Source organism: Podarcis liolepis (genome assembly GCF_965112155.1).
Source record: "Podarcis liolepis genome assembly, chromosome: 9".
In the NCBI taxonomy this organism is placed as follows: Eukaryota; Metazoa; Chordata; class Lepidosauria; order Squamata; family Lacertidae; genus Podarcis; species Podarcis liolepis.
The window spans coordinates 19,353,170-19,373,507 of NC_139564.1; the positions used below are offsets into that span (position 1 = coordinate 19,353,170).

The window sequence follows — 20,338 nt, forward strand, 5'->3', positions numbered from 1 at the left end:
ACCTTTACCTTTATGATCAAGGACCTTGCCAATTCAAGGACAGTTTATACTGATGTAGAAGTTTTCTGACCCAATGCACATAACAGGCAAGATGGGGCTAGCAGGCACAATCATTCTGCTTGATCGTCTGCATTCGGAAAACATCTGAACATCTAAGGGAATGACTTGGAAAGCCGATGATGAAGTTCTACGGCTGAAGTTAAACAGGTCTGTGTATCAAAGCAATTACATGAAATGGCCCACTATAGGTCAGTAATGAAATCTTTGCCTATCTGAAATCTACCCCATCTGCCCAAATTGGTATCAAGCACTGTTGACTGTGTGTATGTGTGTTAGGGCTGAGTGCTGGACCGAAATCATATATGCTAACTTTTGGTTCACTGTATATATGGTGCTCATATTTCTTGTTCTAGCTTACCACTTTTATCTCTCTCAAAAAATCTTCACTTCTGACACCTTCTCTTCCCTCCCTACTCGTCCTCTTCCTTAATCCACATCCTTAAAATTACTTTGCTTCTTTTCCCCCAATGAAAATTCAGTTTTTAAATGTGAGATATAAAACTAGCATGACAGTTGGAGACAACGGCATTGTTAATTCTGCTTTATTTCTTTTTATTACCCTGTCTTTACTTTCTCTCTCCCCCCAATTCTGTCTTCTTCTTAAAGATTGTGATAAAACTGAGGAAGGAACTGTTCTTTATTCTTCTGTGACCTTGTCAGGTGGTGGCTTTTCAAGGAAGGTTGAGTATAGTTTCCCTGAGGATACTTTTATGGTCAGTGCAAGAAGCCATCCAACAGATTTACATGTGTCTGAAGCACAAGTGTGCAGACCAGAGAAACAGTGGTGAGGGAAAGGGTTGTCCTATTTGCCATCCTTGAGGCCTCTCGGAAACTCACCCAACCTGGAACTGAGAGTTGAGAGAGTGTTGTGGGGGCACATTAAGACTCATGCTCTTGACAATGGGATGGGAGCAAAATGGGGTATCTATTTCAGAAAGAAGCAGCAGCTGTTTCCTGATTTTTATAAAATTGAATTCCAAACTGATGTGAAAGAGATTTCATCTATCACTACTACTAGTAGTGACCAGTAGTGACCACCCTGACCATCTGGCTGGGTTTCCCCAACCACTCTGGGCAGCTTCCAGCACATATACAAACATAACAAAATGTCAAACATAAAGAACTTCCCAATACAGGGCTGCCTACAACAAACCTATGCAGATGCAAGGGAAACCCCTACTGAGCTCAGAAAGACCTCCTTCTAAGCATACATGTATAGGATTGGGCTGTTAGAATTAGTGCGGTGTCAAAAAATTCTCCCGTATCCTTTTGCTGACCACTCTCCATCAATCAGTGAGAAAATAAATTATCAAAGGCAAGAAAAAAATCCCGGGGAAATTCTCCTGAGTCAAGTGTGGAATTTTTGTTGTGTTCATCTTTTGTGGTGGACAAAGAAGTTTTGTGGGCGCCTTTCCTTTTTTTCTACAGTTCATCTCAGCTCTGAACTTTGCAGTTCCTGGGCTTCCCACACTTAGAGCTCAGGGAAAGACATTGTGAGGTAACTTCTCCCATGGACTCCCCCCCCCCCCCAGATCAGCAAGCCTATGACCAGCCACAGAGGCTGCAGCTTGCTGGGGAACATCAAGTGGAAACCACAACCTTCAAAATCTAAATAAATTCTGAAGTGCCCTGAGAATTAAGTGGAAAAATGGGAGCCTCTTTCAGAAGGGAATTACACTTTTGAAATGTTGACATACCACTAGTTCAACTATCCTGCAATGCAGGAGGTTGGGCTGGATGAACCATGCAGTCCCTTGAAACTCTACAATGCTATTATTCTATGATTCTATCTCTATGATTTACTACTCAACATACTTTTTGTGAAGCTGCTCCCATGGTGGGACCTGAACAAGTGTCTGTGTGTGTGTGTGTGTGTGTGTGTGTGTGAGAGAGAGAGAGAGAGAGAGAGAGAGAGAGAGAGAGAGAGAGAGATACAGGAAACAAACATGCCTTTGATATTAAGTAGAGTTAATCCCTGTTCTTCGAAGAAATGTTTACAGGATTCTCGAATATGGACCTCAAGCAGCCATAGAGTGTTTCTGTTCAAATACTTCAAAGCACATACTCTGCAGTGTTTGCGAATCAAAAATTAATAAATAGGTTAAACATAAATAGATGCCAGAGAGAGAAAGATAGAAAGAGGAGGGAGGGAAGGGGATGTTGGTTAGGAAAAAGAAAAATGCTATCTGCATTTGATCTGGAAGGTGATAATTTTATATACGTATATGCCTCATACACAACATATCTGCATGGTTTATTAGTGAATTCAATATGTGGATGAACATTGCAAACAACTTCTTTCAAATGGTACATCAGATAATAACCATGGGGCAGTTTCCTCTGACACAAATATTTGACATACCAGGTTTTATGGGCAGTTAACAGTAAAATGATTATAGAGCTATGTACAATGGGGATATATTTATACATTTTCCTTCAAAACTCAGATGCTTAAGGCAAAGCCCTGAAGGCTTTGCTTAGACTTTTCAATCAGGTTCCAATTAGCAGAATTTTCTCTCACTCTGCTTTAGGCTGAGAACCTGATCTCTTTAAAAAAAAAAACAATCCCAAAACTGGAGCAACTATGCTTTCATATATAAAACTGATGTCTTATTTTAAAACTGTTTTGCACAAATAATACATTTGAAATTGGTGTATCTTGCAGGGTACGTTATCCTGATTATAATGCTTCAAGCACTTCTGATAACCTTCCTTTATGTCATCCCTTTTGGCCAATGGATGTAGAGATGGCTACTACCTTGGATGGATCTACCTGTAATTACTGCAGTGGCTCCCCATTTGTAAAATGCTCTCCCCAGGGAGACTCACCTGGCGCCTTCTTTACATATTTTTAGGTGCCAGGTAAAATCATTCCCCTTTCCCCAGGCCTTTGACTAATTAAACAATATACGGCCTTTTAAACATGGGGAGGGATTTTTGTTTGTTACTATGCTATGTATTTTTGTGTTTTTATATTGTAAACCGCCCTGTAATCCTCTGATGAAGGGTGGTATAGAAATTTAATTGATTAATAATAATAAAAAACAGATAAATGACAGATAGATAGATAGATAGATAGATAGATAATAGATAGATATAGATAGAACAATTCTGGCCACAATAGCTAAACCACATAAGTCAGCTATTGTTAGACTGCAGTTCCCATCAGCCCCAGGCAGAGTGGTCAATGGGAATTATAGCTCAACAACATCTGGAGGGCTCCAGGCTTCCCATCCCTAAGCTATATGGAAGCTCCAGAAGTGGAAGTGCCAGATGTGGTGGTGGTGGTGGTGAACAGTAGGAGAGTCTATTGCCCTCAATCAAGCTCTTCTGATAAGCTTCCTGGAAGTTCCCAACTAGTCACTGTGAGAAATAGGATGCTGTTCTCTGATGCAGCAGTGTTCTCCATATGCAATTCTAAATATATGCTCTCCCCCCCACTGTTTGGTAGAATTTTATCTAGTCCCTTAAGTAAGCTTATAACAAGGTCAGTTCGTAAGCTGTGACCAATGCAAGGTTTAGGCAAGTCATTGTCAATATCCAAGGGACTGATGTGAAATGGAGATGCTTATCTGGACTGGAACAAGTGAGAATCAAACTGAATCTCCAAAGTGCCTTAAATGATACCATCCATGCACCATGTTCTTAAAGAAAGGCTCTGCTTATTATAGTTATTTTTGTCAGTGCTGTAAGTATGGAGCTCATAGTCCCTTGGACACTTTCTAAAGCAGAAGCCTGAGCATCTTTCAAAGGTCAACCATGCTTATTCCGATAGAGTAGGGTAAGGGCACTTTTAGCGCTCCAGATGTTGTTTGACTGCAACTTCCAGTGATCAAGGTCAATGAGAGCTGTTGTCCAGCAACATCTGGTACAGCCTTGGTAAAGAGGGAATTAACAACTGTTATGTTTTATGCCTCTGGCAGAGTGCTGAACTCACAGTTTTTAGATATGTGCATAATATTAAGTAACTAATAATTTTCTGCTAATTAATGGTTCACTTTTTTTTTTGCCTGAGGCCACCTCACCTTGCCTAATGGCAAGACTGGCTCTGTTTATAACTACTGGATTTAATTGCACTTAATTCTGAATTTTGTTTTTCATTAACCACGACCTATTCTCAAGCCTTTGGGAAAGGGTTGGCTGTAGTTTAAATCATATAAACACACTCTGTTTATTGCATGGTAGGTGCCCAGGCAATGGCCTGGGCACCTACAATGCAACCCCATGCGCATTGTACCAACTATTTCAGATGAGCTTCTTCCCTAGTAAGGGACTGTCGGTGGGATTATAGCCTTAGCCCCCATGCCTTTCCAGTGACACTTGAGTTAAATAATTTCTAAAATAAGATGGGCTCCGGTTCATGAGCATAAATACATTTGTGACAAGCTGTCTGTGCTGCTTTGTGCTTCCTGTCATTCAGTAGCTCTTTATTGTCACATGCAGGGATCCCTTAGCAGTGCTTTGAAGGACTGGTACAAGTGAAAAGGAGCACGGGAAGGCCAGGTCCAAGCTGAGAAATGTGGCAAAGAGTGATGGCACCAGTTATTCTTGCACTTGACAGAAAGCCCAGAGTGGCTTCATCTATTTCCACATGTAAATGACAGAGAAAGAAAAAGAGGAAAGGAGGAAGGAAGGAAGCTTGGAGGGGGAGGGGGGAGTCTGCCAGAGGTTAATGATTTACATAAACTGCAGTTCAGACTTCGCAAAGAAAAATCTGTGCACTCTCTCATCCCTGGTTCAGTGGATTTGCATGCCCTTTTCTAATGATCTAGCCCTTCAGCACTGGGTAATCCTTCCCAGTCCCAGTTTAGTGCTCATGCAAAACTGAAGCACTTTGTGGCAGTTTAGAGCTGGCAGATGAATCTCAATGTGCACTGAGAAAGCATAATGGCCGTTTAGTACTTGTTAAAGGAAGCTGAGAAAATCAGAGAGAAAAGAGAGAGAGAAAAGAAAAACAGCACTTCTATCCAGCCATTTGGGACCAAAAGAAAACATTGCACAATATGGTTGCATCCTGCTAGTGCAACCAAGGTACAAATGAAGTAAAATAAATATTATTCTGAAAATAAAAAGTTTCTATTTTTAAAAATTCTTCTATACTACATACTTTTAGAGATACTGTTTTGATGAGAGGGTGTGTGTGTGTGTGTGTGGAAATGCCTTATTCCCGTGATCTTGATGCTGTGTCACAGTTCAGTGACTGTCAGAGACTGTGGGAATAAGTACAATCGGCAAAATGACACAAGGGGTCACTAGGGAGCCTTGCTGAAGGCTTGTTTTTGATTTTTCTTAGTTCATAAAGTGCAGAGGAGCAGGACAAGGGTAGATGTCTAAAGTCACTACTCTACCCCTCCCCCCTTTCTGTTGTCAGTTAGGGATCAAATTTCACAGCTAACTTTGAAGCTTGACATTTTTCACACACAAAAAAAAAGAAAAAGAAAGGAAAGGAAAGGAAAGCAACCGATCTCAAAGGTTTCTCTCCTCCCCAGCTCTTTTCCAGGGCACTGTCAAGAAAAGTGACTTTTTCCAGACAGACAGCGGCTCTGGGAATTTAACACCTACTCCCACATTTTAAGCACATTCAGGTCTCTGAGCAGTCAGGAGTGTTTAATGCACCTTCTGACCATCAAGGAGCAACATCTCTCGAAAGGGAAACAAGTTGTCAGCAGAACAGAAGTGTGAAAAGGTAGTGGCCAAGTTCAATTATCTTCTGAAAATCTTCACCTGGACATGTGAAATAAAATGCATCACCTTTGTGTACACACGCCATTAAATCCCTACCGACTCCACTGGGATGGCACAAAATCTAGGCCTTTCCTAGCATCAATAACCCTGCTGGTTACTTACTGGAAAATCTATATTGAAGTCAATGGGAATTAGACACTTTCAGTCCTGCTTGGAGATTGCCGTGACAGTGGGTCAATGGAAAGATCTGGAATGGAGTGAGCTTATCCAGCTCTGTCCCTCATTTATCATTCTGACAACTCTGTTAATTTCAATGCTTGTTCTATTCACAGCTAGCCTTATGGTGAAGCAGTCTGCAGTTAGCCAAGCTCTTAATTTAGGATGTGTGTACCTTATGCATGTAGGTGTACAGATAGCCCTGTGTGCTTTAAAAAACCCCTTTACCTTAAAAAAAGAAAAAGGAGGACTGATGAAAGGGCATACCAGACTGTGACAGTCTTTGCAGCCGCCTAAAAAGGCTAGGCAAGTCTACATTTTAATGATGAAGGCTATCCTTTACTCGGGAGGTGGGTGGCACTGTGGGTTAAACCACAGAGCCTAGAACTTGCCAATCAGAAGGTTGGTGGTTCGAATCCCTGCAACGGGGTGAGCTCCCATTGCTTGGTCCCTGCTCCTGCCAACCTAGCAGTTTGAAAGCACGTCAAAGTGCAAGTAGATAAATAGGTACCACTCTGGTGGGAAGGTAAACGGCATTTCCGTGCGCTGCTCTGGTTCGCCAGAAGCACTTAGTCATGCTGGCCACATGACCCGGAACCTGCACACCGGCTCCCTCGGCCAATAAAGTGAGATGAGCGCTGCAACCCCAGAGTCGGTCACAACTGGAACCCCAGAGTCGGTCACAACTTATCCTTTACTCAGTGGTGATTGCTAATATGCTACTCAGGAACTGAAGTAATGGGGATTTATTTATTTGGTTCTTACCAGCTTGTAAGCAACTATGCAGTAAGATGTATGTGTCTGTATTGAGTGGTGAAAGAATGCCCACATTTTATTGTAAGAATCCAGAACCTATCCAGAGGATAATTTAATCAGTATTCAGATTTACTTCTCTTGAGGACTCTCCTAGTATTACATTGATGGCGTGGGCCCTGCCACAGCATAGGCCCTTCCCATGTTTCCAAAGAAACATAAACAGCTCCAGACTGAGTATATTCTCCAGAAAGGAGTATATTCTGTGGCTCTCCCCTGTACCAGCATTGTCCCAGTCTCCAGGAAGGGCAATACTGGCATGGGGAGCAGACATATCTCACATGATATGAGGCTTCTCAGCATAGGAAGGAATAGCTCCCACACTACCAGTGCAAATTAAGAACAGGCTTCAGTTGATTTGACAGTTTTTTTGATAAATGAAAAGGAACTTGAAGGCTGTATTATATGACATCTTTGCTGTGGATGCACATTCCTAGGGCAACTTATACAAGTTGTTCTGGCCAGGGGCCACCTCGTAGCCTTTTTACAATTTTACCATCCTCCTATACAGCTCATCTCACGCTCCTAAATCTGATGTGGTCATATTTCCCATGTTTCATTGTAATGCAGCAGGGGTGCATATATCTCAAATCATCAGGACTTGGAGCCTTAACCCCTGCACCACCAGTGGTCTGCCACTCCTGCAAAACTCTATGAATTCCAGAGCCCACAGGTTAACCATGGTTCTTGGAGGTCAATAAAGCCTTGCCTGAGCAACTGAGCAATTCATTGTTACAAGGAGAAATAACAGCAGCAGCAGACATGTGATCCTTGCCTTGCCTAATCCAGCTTCATATGGATGTTGACCTTTTGACTGAACCTGTCATCACTACTACTGCCTCAGACCCTGATGGGCTTATTCTGTATGGACCCTGCCTCTGACTTTTTGAAGCTTTGATCATTGCAGCCTTGATGCCCCAGCCTTCACATGGCCTGTTTGGACTACACCCTACAGTCACGAAAAGATTCCTACTGAGGGCTGATACCTCAGGCAGTTACAGGAGTCGCCCTCAGTTACCAATGATCCAGCCCCTCCTCTTTGGCCTACCTCTTTCTCTGCCTCCCATCTGGGTTGAGAGATGCTACAGTGGTGAACTGCACAGTTCTGAGTTCACATATGATGGTGGGAAGGTAATACTGGAAAAAGCTTGCCAATTTAGGTTACCTCTAGATTACATTTTTTAAAATGCTGTTGCTAATGCCATGCTCCTGCTGTAGAGTAGTGAAGAAGGGATAAAGGTAAAGGGACCCCTGACCGTTAGGTCCAGTCGTGGCCGACTCTGGGGTTGCGGCGCTCATCTTGCTTTATTGGCCAAGGGAGCTGGTGTACAGCTTCCGGGTCATGTGGCCAGCATGAATAAGCTGCTTCTGGTGAACCAGAGCAGCGCACGGAAACGCCGTTTACCTTCCCACCAGAGCGGTACCTATTTATCTATTTGCACTTTGAGGTGCTTTCGAACTGCTAGATGGGCAGGAGCAGGGACTGAGCAATGGGAGCTCACTCCGTCGCGGGGATTCAAACCGCCGACCTTCTGATCAGCAAGTCCTAAGCTCTGTGGTTTAACCCACAGTGCCACCTGCATGGTGAAGGGATGCTGGAGTCCAAATCTGAAACCTAACTTCGGGCTTGCATGTTTCTGTGCAGTCATAATTTGTTGGTCTCTGGAAAATCAGTATATTTACCTAACACAAATTTATCTACTAATGTACAAAACAGAGTCAGTACCAGCACCAGTGGATAGTGTGTCCTAGAAATGATGATGAAGGGGAATTTCATACAACAGCATCGTTGATTAGGGAATGGTAATTCTAGTACTCCCGTGTTTCTGGCTGAGTAACACCAAACTGAAAGGTCAGGAAGCTTCCTTGAAGGCATTGCATTAGCAAATTATGAAAATTATAAACATCTGAAATATCTGGCATTTTGGATTACTTGTAACCTACCAATATCTGTGCTATTCTGAAGCTTCAATGTGTGCTACTTTTTTCCATTTAAGGTGCTTGTTTGTTTTCAAATGTAAAATGGGACGTTTTGCTCTTCTGGTAAATATGACCACAAGGGACTTGCTCCCTTGTGTTTGTTCTTCATCCACTGAAGGCCTGGGCCTCCCCCCCCCTTTTTTAAAAAAGCTTGATTTAGAAGCTGCAAAGCCATGCTTTTAATAATGCTGCTTATGAGCCTCTCTGTTCTCAAATAGCCAGCAGAAAATATGTGAAGGAAGGAGAAGGGAAGCCTGAGAGACACTTAAAATGACAGCAATCTAAATGTCAAATATGATAAAGGGGAAAAACTGCATGGATACTTCATATTGAGTAGGAAAAGCCACATTCCATATTTTATGGCTATGATGTTACTGGAGAATTATAGTGGTGTTGTGAAATACAGCTACCCAGTGACAAGACAAATGGGATATACATTCTGCACCATGTATACTGCAAGAGTTTTTGAACATCTTTGTCTAGCATTTGGCATTATTGCTCATGCAGCCTGCAATTCTGGCAGATGCACTTAAGCTTCCTGACCAAAAACTTTCTATTTGCTATTGCCCTGTTGATTATGTGTTTAACCTCGGCTGACTTAAAACTGCATTGATGCAGTTATCTGACCATCTCACAACTGAAGAGTTTCTTCTAATCCTTAGCCTTAGTAAGGTTTTACAGACTATTTTGTGCATTCAGCAGATGTGTTTGGTCTGGCCATTGCTCCAAAGAAAATATCCCTAAAAGCACAAGAACTGTAGTTGTACCATGTCCAGGTGGTATTGCTGCAATGAGCTTCATGTGGGGCAGTCCTTGAGGTTGGTCTGGTAGCTTCAGCTAATGCAAAATGTGCCGGGATAACTGTTCACTGTGGCAGGATATCGACACAATGTTATTCCACTGGTGAATGAACTGCATTAACTGCTAATGAGCTACAAACTTGAAAAATGGTCTTAATCCTTATATACCCAATGGAGCCCTTTGCAGGCCTCTTGCAGAAACCATCATATCAGGAGATGTTTTCCACACAATATAGATATTGGGTCTTTGGTGATGTGGCACCATCCCTCTGGAATTAACCCCCTCCTGTTAAATACTACCTTTTCAATGACTACTGAGGACCTTGATCTCTTAAGTAGAGACTTTTCCCAGTCTGCATCTGTGTTAATATTGTTTTTATAGATATTTTAATTGTTTTGTAATTTGTCTGCTGGCTGCCCTGGGCTCCTATGGGAGGAAGGGTGGGGTGTAAATTTAAAAAACAACAACAACAACAAAACTGTACCATCAAGTAGTTCTGGCTAGGATGTCCTTAGACAAGATTCTTAAGAGTCAAGACTATCACAAAATTCAAAGCACAAACAAGACTGAGCTGCCAAGTAGCCTGTCAAGCTGGGTCTTCCTATTTTAGGAAGTACTAACAGGGTGAGAGTGGAAGAAACTTGCTTGAGGTGATACAATGAAGACAGGAATTGGTGAAAGATGCAGCAAGGCTTCTTAGAGTGCCCCTAGCATGGTGGCAAACTACTGGGGCTCTGCTTCAGGCAGAAAAATGTCTTTGGCTACTATGTAAATCTGAGATGCTGAACTTCATTTTAAGCAACTGGATTAGTTAATTGGCTGCAGCACAGAACTAGTTGGCACAAAATATGCACTGCTACAATAAATGCATTTTTAAAAAATGAAGTTAAGTGTATCCAACATGCCGAAAGAAAACAAACAGTCAGAAAGGAGAGATGATCACGGGGCTTTCTCTCTCTTTTGATTAATTTATAATGATTGCAAAATAATCTATGCTTCCACATTGGTTTATTGAGTCATCATCAAAGCTGCAAAAGCAGCTACATACATGGAGGGTCTGCTGGCTCGAAGTCCTATTGCAGAAGGTGAAAGGAAGTATGGGTCAGATAAGTGGTGAACTTAGCTTCATTAATGTCAGAGGGCAATGCGGAGCAAGCTAAAGCTGGGCAAATCTTGCAAGATAACTTGCCCAACCTCTCCAGTTGCACTTCTAGTAATAAGATGTTTTAACACTAGAGGTCAATACTCTGGAGGATACCCATGGAACACAGTCTGGTCTAATATACTCAGGCATATTTTTAAGCACCGCACTTTACAAGACTTATATTGATATTAACTTTCAACCTTTAGTCAGCAAGTGGGTATAAGATTCTTTTTGTTAAAATAATTGGGCCTCAAAGGACATATATTTCTAGTTATTCTCAATGGGATTTGGGATAACTAAGGCACACTCTCTCTAGAACTTCTGCATCGTCAGTCATAGCTGAAATAGAATATACAGCTCTGCTGCTGTATTGATCAGTGACAAAATACGCTCATTCTTTCATTCTCTATTTCTCCCTCTCTTTCTCTTTCAAATACACTCTGACACACACAGGAATGAACACAAGCTACTGCACCAATTTCATCTGGCTTGGCCCTTACAGTGCTTCTGAGTTCATGAACATGTAATCCTTTACAGCCCGTAGCGGATTTCTCTCTCTTTCTCTCTCCTTATCTCTTTACCTTTTACAATCCCAGATAAGTTGCTGTGCCAAGTACATTTGAACATTATGCCTTTATTTCACATTCCTGGTCCTTCATCCCTGTAATCTCTGGCTAACACCTGCCTTTTAGGATAGAATGCATGATCAGATTTTGCCATTCACACATGCATTTTACTACTTGCTTGTCTTGTTTCCCTTGTCATTGCTTGCTATTGGAGGACTTAGAAGAAAATCTGGTTCAAAACTGGCATTTCAGAAGCAATTTAACATGAGCTTTGCTTCCTGTTACTTGAGCGTTGATGCAGATATACTGACAGGAAGGAGAAATGTGAATTTAATCTTCTTTCACTGGTAAACACTTATGTGAGGTTAGACAGCTATTTACAAGCCGGTTTATTAAGAACTTAAGCATCATTGAGAAAAATAAATAAAACAGCATCTACAAGCACACTAAAATGCTGCATAATCTTGATTTATTGCTTTGCTTTCAAATGTGGCACAGCCAAAAAGGCTGTTATGCACAACACAGCACTGCTGAGTTATATTACATAGGCAAAACCTCTTGGATTTGGATCGAGAAGAGGGAAACTACTTGAATTTGCATAGAGGAACATAATTTTTACACTCATTATTAACTGGGACCACCTGGGCCTGGCATCTAAATGCCAACATGGAATTAATATGTGTGCATTTGTGTATATCCATGCCTATCCGTCCAACTCGCTCTTCCTTTCTCTATGGCCTTATTTGCACATCATGGTAAACAAAACTATGTTTTACCAAAATTGCACAAACATGGTGAGCTCCCAGAGAGGAACAGGCACCTGCTTAGCTCCTTTCCCCAGTCCTTCTAGCATTGCACCATATGGCATGTCATCCCAACCTGGATCATGGTTAACCATGATCTGTAACCATAGGACAAACCATGGCTATAGACTGTGGTTACAGAGGAAAGACTTCAGCCATGATCTGGGGTTCACACAGCATGCTATGCCAAACCTTGGCTCGGTTGTGTTGCTGTGCTAAAATGAGAACAGCAGGGGTTAGCTCCTGTATGGAGCCAGAATATTTGCATGGTCCTGGTAAGGCAAAGCTTGGTCTGCTGTGATGGGCAAACCAGGCCTAGATATGTGTGCATGCGTGTATGTGTGCATGAATGAATAAGACAATTTCCTAACCATTGCAGTTGTGCTAATTTATCTGTTTCTTCTACTTCTAAAATGGTATTGGGTTTTCCCTGCTCCAGTTTAACTTAAGTGATTGCCCCACTGCAACACCTCACTGCTTTCCTATTCTCAAATTGTGCACAAATAAAGCCCAATTCACATGAGACTTCTAAGGCATCTGGTGGAATTATTTTTTCTGAGTAATTAGGCCAAGTGCTGGTACAATTCCCTTATGAAAGAAATCACCTTCCTTGCTAGCCAGTTATTTTTCATTGCTGTCAGACAGCACTAAGCTCCACTTCTCTCTATCTTGTATGTGACCCAAAGTATATTGATTACTAATCTTTCAAAACAAGAGGAATCATATCATTGACACAAATATGTTTATGGCCCATGGGATGTTTTCTAAGTCTCTTAGATTTTTTCAAGATATTAAATGTGGTCAATGAAGTCAATGGGAGCCTTGAGCCCTATGCAGTTGTTATGTTGTGCATGCATTCATCATCCTGAATGGACGTGGAACGTAATGTCTGCCTGTGCATTCAGTCTCAAACTGCACACTTGAATCAAACCACATGTAACCCAGTACAGTAGTAATTTTTCCCAATGAATGTGGGAAGAACTCAATTACTGTGGCAAGTTTCATACTATGGTGTGCCTAACCTCCATATGTTGACTGAACATGTGAGAGCGACCTTTTCAAATACATGTTATGTACATGAGAAAACTGGGTATATAGATTTGCTTGACTCAAGTCTTTGTACAAAGTCTGTTTGGCATAGACCAATAAATGAAGGTTAGACACATGAATGCCCAAGATTTATGCAGTGATCACTGTCCTGTTGACACACACACACATATGCAGAAATGACATGTACACTAGGCTGATAAAAATCCACATTTTACATCAAGGAAATCCTTTTACATGCATCTGATACTGTTTGCCTGATGCATATATGATGACTGCATATCTGCATTTTAATTCTATCAGATAAACCATAGAGATTAGGTTATAATATGGTCAGCATTCTGTATCCTATTCTTCTTACTCATCAGTATTTGTTGAGAGCTAACATTACCTGTATGTCATGGTGTGTCATGGTATCAGATTTTAGGATTTCCCCTGCTGTCTGTTTTCACCACCAAGTTATGATGAAGGACAACTCAGGAGACGTTTTGTTTTTCCAGCAGTACAGTAAAGAGAGATTACTTATGCAATTATATTTTAAATAATTTATCCAACATAGCCATTAGTACATTTTCTCAAAACAATAACAACTCACCAGATGTTTCATCAACTCTTTCATCTACCACATGGTCTTTCTGGTGGACCCATTCACTGTTGCATTTGAAGTAGATCTGGGTGGCAGGGCTAGCTTTACAGTACAGGTTCACCGGTTTGTTCTTCACGATGTAGGCCTCTTCAGGCTCAATGAGGAAGTGAGGAAGTGGCTCTGGAGGATCCGAAGGGAAGGTTTCTGGGAGCTCATGAAAAAAGTCATCATCTGCAAGAAAAGAAGTTGGAAGGGAAACATTAACAAGCTGTTAAATAAAATTGAATCTGAACTTGAAAGCTGTTTTTCAGCTTTCACTACAAGAAGAAAATAGAGATGGCAATCCTTACATGAATGATACATATTCTTAGAAGATTGCCCTATGAGTGTTTCGAATAAAAGATATAGCTGATTTTAAGACAGTTTTCGGGGGAATCATTATGACAAAACTGCAGCTATCCTTTCAAGCGGGCGCATTCAATTTTTCCCAACAGCAGGCTCTATTAACACACAGTTACAATACTGGTGACAATGAGATTTACCTGTTTAGATGGATTCGATGTGTACATCTGGAATACTTCTACATGTGGCCTCTTCCTTGCTGAGCAGCATTGATTTCTCAGTATCTTAATAATGTAAGTGTTTCTATAATAATGATAACAGGAGTACGATGGCTTTGCAGGGTTGTATTAAGTTGTTTAACATTGATCAAAACACTTATCTTTTTGCTGTATGGAGTAGCTGACTGACTTACAGGCAAAAGGCCATTTATGTGGTATGTTTGGGTTAATCTCTGCTCACCATCAAAGATCTCATAGCTGAAGATTATATTCTTCTACCATATGAGGAATTAAATGCAAATTTTAATCTTAAACCATAGTCTAGGTGGCATTATATGCAAGATTGGTGCCTACTGATTACAAATTTGGCCTAGCCGAACCCTCAAAAACAATGATTTAATAGAAACTGAGAAGAATGAGACCAAGATCATGCGGGTTACTTATTGTGATGGGACGATGAGCTGCTTGTGCATAAAATCCAAGTCCCTCAGAGTTTGGTCAAGTTTGCAAACCTCTGTCTGTAACGGAGCCCTTCAAACATGGCTCCGTCAGTCGCTGGCAGATTCCGACAGTGGTTGCTTTCGGAATCGCTTCCAACATAAAAGCTCCTTAACGGAAACGCATCTTCTGGACTCTCTGCGTGACAGTTTCCGGCGAGGAGTGGGTGTCCCTACAGGAGGTCCTGAAACCTCCCCACTGTTTTTGCTGGAAGTGTCTCTGAGCCATCCCTCCAGCTCACTTTCCCTCAGCTCACCTCCTCTCCCCCTACTGGTTCCCTCTTCAGCTGCTGAGTCTCTCCCAACCTGTGTGAGCCCTTTCACCTCCCTTCCTTCCGATGGCAGTTCCCTGACACTTATACACCTATGGAAGCCTACTGTGGGCCTTTCCTGAATCAACTGAGAATAATGCTGGTTAAGGTCTCTGGAGCTGATGCGTAGAATTCAATGTAGCAAAAAGAATATTGTTCCATCAGTGCAACCATTTATGCTTCTCCCGACTCACACTGTTCTGCCTTCCAAAATGGATTTGGGGGAGGTGGGGGGGGTGCATGGGGCAGGGAGTGTGATGGGACAGTTGAATCCAGCCCAAGCTCACTGGGCCAAGGGAAGCTGTCTTATACTGGGCCCATATTGCTCAGTATCATTTAATCTTTCCCAGTCCTATCTAGAAATTCTGAGAATTGAACCCAGGAACCTTCTGCATGCAAAGCAGATTCCTGAACTACATCCTTCTTTATCCGCTGAGACTGCATCCATAAAACCCATCTCAGGTAATACAGGTGTAAAAGCTCCTACAGAAGCCAAAATCATCCAATGAGAGCAATGAGACAAGCAGTAGGGTTTGTTTAACTTTGGCTGCAACCACAGTGAAGACAGTGTGCCGTTTACAGTGGTACCTCAGGTTACAGACGCTTCAGGTTATAGACGCTTCAGGTTACAGACTCCACTAACCCAGAAATAGTACCACGGGTTAAGAACTTTGCTTCAGGATGAGAACAGAAATCATACAGCAGCGGCGCAGTGGCAGTGGGAGGCCCCATTAGCTAAAGTGGTACCTCATGTTAAGAACAGTTTCAGGTTAAGAATGGACCTCCGGAACAAATTAAGTTCTTAACCAGAGGTACCACTGTACTGTTAATGAATCCTCTTTTCTGTATTTGGCTCCCAGGATAGCTCAGGTTAGCCTGATCAGCATGGATAGGTATGATACCAGCATTGGATTGAGTCATAACTACAGGTAGGCTGCAGAGCGAGGGTCATCGATAAACATAGGATGAACATCTGTTACCCTTCACAATGACTACCACTCACCATGACTGGAATCCAGATTCAATTATGAACTCATAATTTCCTTTGGTTGCTTTGAGAATTATGCACAGGGATTTGCAATTCGGAAGTGAGCTGACATCACAGACCCATTTCAATGAACCCAAATAAGTTAACCATAATCCTCCTGCTCTGTGATCTCATAATCAACTTCAGCTTCTTACATCAGTATGGTAATTCCTTTCACTGAACTAAACTGACCTAAACTGCTGGGAATGAACTAATTTTCAGACAGCCTCATCATTCTCCTTTGTTAGAATCTTAAAACAACAACAACAACAACCATTCTGTTCTTTAAAGGGGAAAATCACAGTGATTCGCAGGGAAAAGCTCATCCTGCTGGCTTTAAACTCTAGCGTCAATATGCAAGAGTATCCAAGATGCCCAAGACAAACAGTTCTCACAGTGGTAAAAGGATGAGGGAGCAGTAACTATTGACAGATCTATCAGTAAGAAGCTGACAGTCCTGAAGGCCTTATTCAATCTCCTCTTTTCTGCCTCTGAAGCAGTTATCGTTATAGGCAGTGACCGACGCCGGAGATGATCAATAAAAGCGCCACAGAATATCAAACTAGAAATACTGCAGAAGGTTAGCTCTCCCCTTCGTGTCAGTCTTCATGAAGATTAAATGTCAGTCAACTACCTTTCTTTACACTAGATATACCTATATTTTCCTGTGTCCAGAATTACAGAGGATATGAAAGACTCTTCCTCCAGCCACAGCTTTTGTAGACAGACAGATAAAGAAAGAACAATGACAGATGAAAGGGATTGGATAGATTGCTACCACGATATCTATCTCCATAGCTAGAGTTACACCATGTCTTTATTGGATGTAGGTAAATCAAGAGGGTTTGAGGTTTCATGGACCTCCGGAGCCTCTCAAACTGTATTAGAAGAATGCAAACCTTTCCACAGTCATTTAAAAGCACAGTATTTAACTGTTTATGAAACACAAATCAATAAAAAAGTACTGTCATTTAAAACACTGTATTTAACTCTTTTTGCAATCAAATCATTTTTAAAAAAATTAAAAAAGCAATAAATTCATGTTGCTGCATACAGTCGCACCACTACTGGGAGTAGTATGGTAAAGAATTGGAAATGCCCCCCCCCCCAAAACCGGTAAAAAAGCTGCAGAAAGGCTGAAACGTCCCTGAAAAATTGAACCAGTCTGTAACAAAACTCTTTTTGCTTCCTACTAAATCCCTGAGGAAACACCAATTTGACCTCAACATTTTCCTTTAATTGAACTAAGGTACCAGGGTCTCTTTACACATTGCCAAAAGAGTTATTGGAGTCCTAAACAACTTAGGCCAAGGATCTCAAGAGTTCCCTGGGAAGAGGGTTCAAACAACTCTTGAAATTGTAGTTCTATGAGAAGGCAAAAGGTCTCCTAACAACTCTCAGAACACTTGACAAACTACAGCTCCCATGATTCCTTAGGTGAAATCTTACCATTTAAAGTGGTTTAATATTGCTTTAAATGTATAGTGTGAATGTGACCTAAATTAAGCCAAAGTTTGGTTTAGCATGTTGCTCGAACTGGGAATCATGGCTAAGCTCTCTCCTCAGTAAGTATGTGTCCACACATTCACAGCAGCTTGGTGAGTCAAGGTCTGGCGAAGCATTTTGTGTGATCTAGCAAAATGAGTGAAAGGAGGCGTTTCAATGCTGATTAAAAATCAATATGATCATTATCAAATATGAACACTCTGCCTGATTTGCAGATTTTGGATTTGTTTTGGAAGCATATGGCGTAGTATCAATGGGGAACTTACCATACCATGGTTTAAACTGATGTATGTGTGTATGTGTTGCTGATTTTCAATTGCCTTCTTTACATCTACCCCACCCTCTCTTTAGCCATTTTGTGCTTGCATCCCCAAATACTTTTCAAAGATGCAAGCAGAAAGAAGAAGATTGTGAGACCTCACATACACACATGCACAAAAACAAAGTATAAAGTGTAACCATTAGAGATGAGTCATCCCCCCCCATAGCCTCAGGGCACATCTTTTTCTTCTGGTCATTTAATTGCAAATCAGCAAAGAGACAGATGGAAACTAACAAAGTAGGCATATGTTTTATAATTAAACAAGTATTGCCTTGCTAATTCCTGGCGAGTGCAAAAAAAGTATTGTTTTTCATTGAGAGCTCCCAACACATTTACTGAAGATAATGTTCATAACCGTGCTATCAAAGAGTAAACTAGAATTTCTCTGCTGTACTTAAAGTTCCAGATTTGTGATATATAGATCTCTGACAAAGAGCCTTGTTTCAAATAAGGACCTTTCCCTGACAACATATTTTACTTTGTTCTTTGAGAGATCAAGCCTGCAATCCTTTACCCACTTTCCTGGGAGTAGGGCCTATTGAATTCAAGGGTGGTTACTTTTGCTGCCTGTGGACAAACGCTGGCTCCCTTGGCTTGAAGCGAGATGAGTGCCTCACCCCACAGTCGCCTTTGACTGGACTTAACCATCCAGGGGTCCTTTACCTTACCTTACCTTTGCCTACTTTTGAGTAGACATAGAAGTAAGATTGCACTGTGATAAAACAACCACCCACGCAGCATTGCTGAGAAGAGAATGGCATTCATTTTACACATTTGCCTCAAAATGTTTTTCAGACAAGCATGTTCTCATTCATTTGCGGGGTTTACATTTTTCATTATTCACCAAGATAATAGCTGTGCAGAAGAGAATGCCTAATAATGGAACAATGATTGGATTTTTCTACACCCTACGAAAAAAGCACCCAAACAATCAGATGGAACATTCTCATCTCCATCAGCATTCCAGGTCTCTAGCCTACACATCTGCTGCACACCACTAAGGAGTAATAGGCACAGCCTTATCAGACTGATGGAATCAATGCGGGAAACTCGGTTTGTGCTTTTCTGGGTTCTCAGATGCGATTAGATCTCCTGAAGCAAGAGCACAAAACGTTATTTCCTTTTCTCCCAGGCAGACAAACTATGTCTTTACAAGTTCTGTTTCTGTATATACCTTAGATAAACAGCTATAACGGTGGGTGCGTGGGGGAGAGCAAATCACAACCTAGGCATGCTTAAGCACAGTCAAAATGTGCCCTCGTATCTCACTGTTGCTGTGTGATAGCCTTGCTATAATCCACAAAATGTGGAGCATTAATTCAACTCACCTGAATAAGAGCTAAGGCAGAAACCTGCTTTCCTTGTAAATGAAATGATAACTGAACAGTCTTTGTACATGAACAGGGGGCTTCTCCCTCACCATTAACTACATCGGGACACATATACATCCGGGATTCACAAGAACACTGCAGGGCAAAAGGAGTCTCTCATTTTGGTCAGCAAGCACTGTGAAGATTAACACTTACATTCTGGCATGCTTGAATGATTTCAGTGGGGCACTTCAATGTAACTGGATCAGCAAGTGGGAATAAGGCAGAGTAGAGAGAAGAAATAAACTGAAACCGCTTTACCACACTGGCACAGCCACTTCCGTTCTAGGAAGCACAACCAAAATGCTTTCCCAGGACTTCACTGACCACAGTCTTCTTGGGGCTGAGCACTGAGTTCTTAAAAACACAAAGTAAATGCAGAAAGGCAATAAGGAGAATGCACCTAGCACAGTTTGCTTAGTTTCACGTAACCACAGTACAGGCCATCAAGGGAGTGGATTTTAGGACACGGCTAATAGGGATAAATGCTATTGTTACATTTGAGGTGTCTTTTGGATTTTCTGCCTCAGGCAACAAAGTATCTTGGGCCCTCTCTGGAATGCAGCCTCAGCCTGTTTCCAAAGCTCAAAATGTTAAGAATACTTTTAACGTTTCTAGTAAATCCATTTTCATTCTATCCAGTGTTCCAGAATGCCCTGGGTTATCCATTTACTAATCCATCACAGGCCTTATAGTAGAGAGGGAAGAAAAGAGAGCAAACTCTAGACAAAAGAACCAAGGAGTCCAGTTGTTGCTATATTTAAAGACCCAACAGGAGCATTGTAGTCTAACATTTATGTACAAAGGAACACTAACAATAGAAAGTCAATGTAACTTATGCTGGTGTAATTTATGCTAGCACAAGCCACCCTATTCCAAACTCGATTCAGGAGGAGTTCAACTCACACCTCCTATTTTTCTGGCCTTTTTCTGCTAATCTACATACTGATTCCCATTCCTAGGAGTTCCAGGCCTGCAATCTACTACAAATGCCATAACCACCATGTTAAGTTTTTTTGTCATGGTATTTTAGTAAACAATAAA

General features: G+C 41.5%; 1 protein-coding gene across 3 annotated transcripts in view; it reads right to left on the minus strand.

The window, feature by feature from the left end:
• Nucleotides 1-20,338, minus strand: part of UNC5C (unc-5 netrin receptor C) — a 317,114-nt gene that overhangs the window by 122,633 nt on the left and 174,143 nt on the right. For all 3 annotated transcript variants that reach the window (XM_083458645.1, XM_083458646.1, XM_083458644.1), the window contains exon 2: nt 13,711-13,932. In XM_083458645.1, coding sequence (XP_083314771.1) covers nt 13,711-13,932 — 222 coding nt within the window. The remainder of the gene's footprint in view (nt 1-13,710; nt 13,933-20,338) is intronic.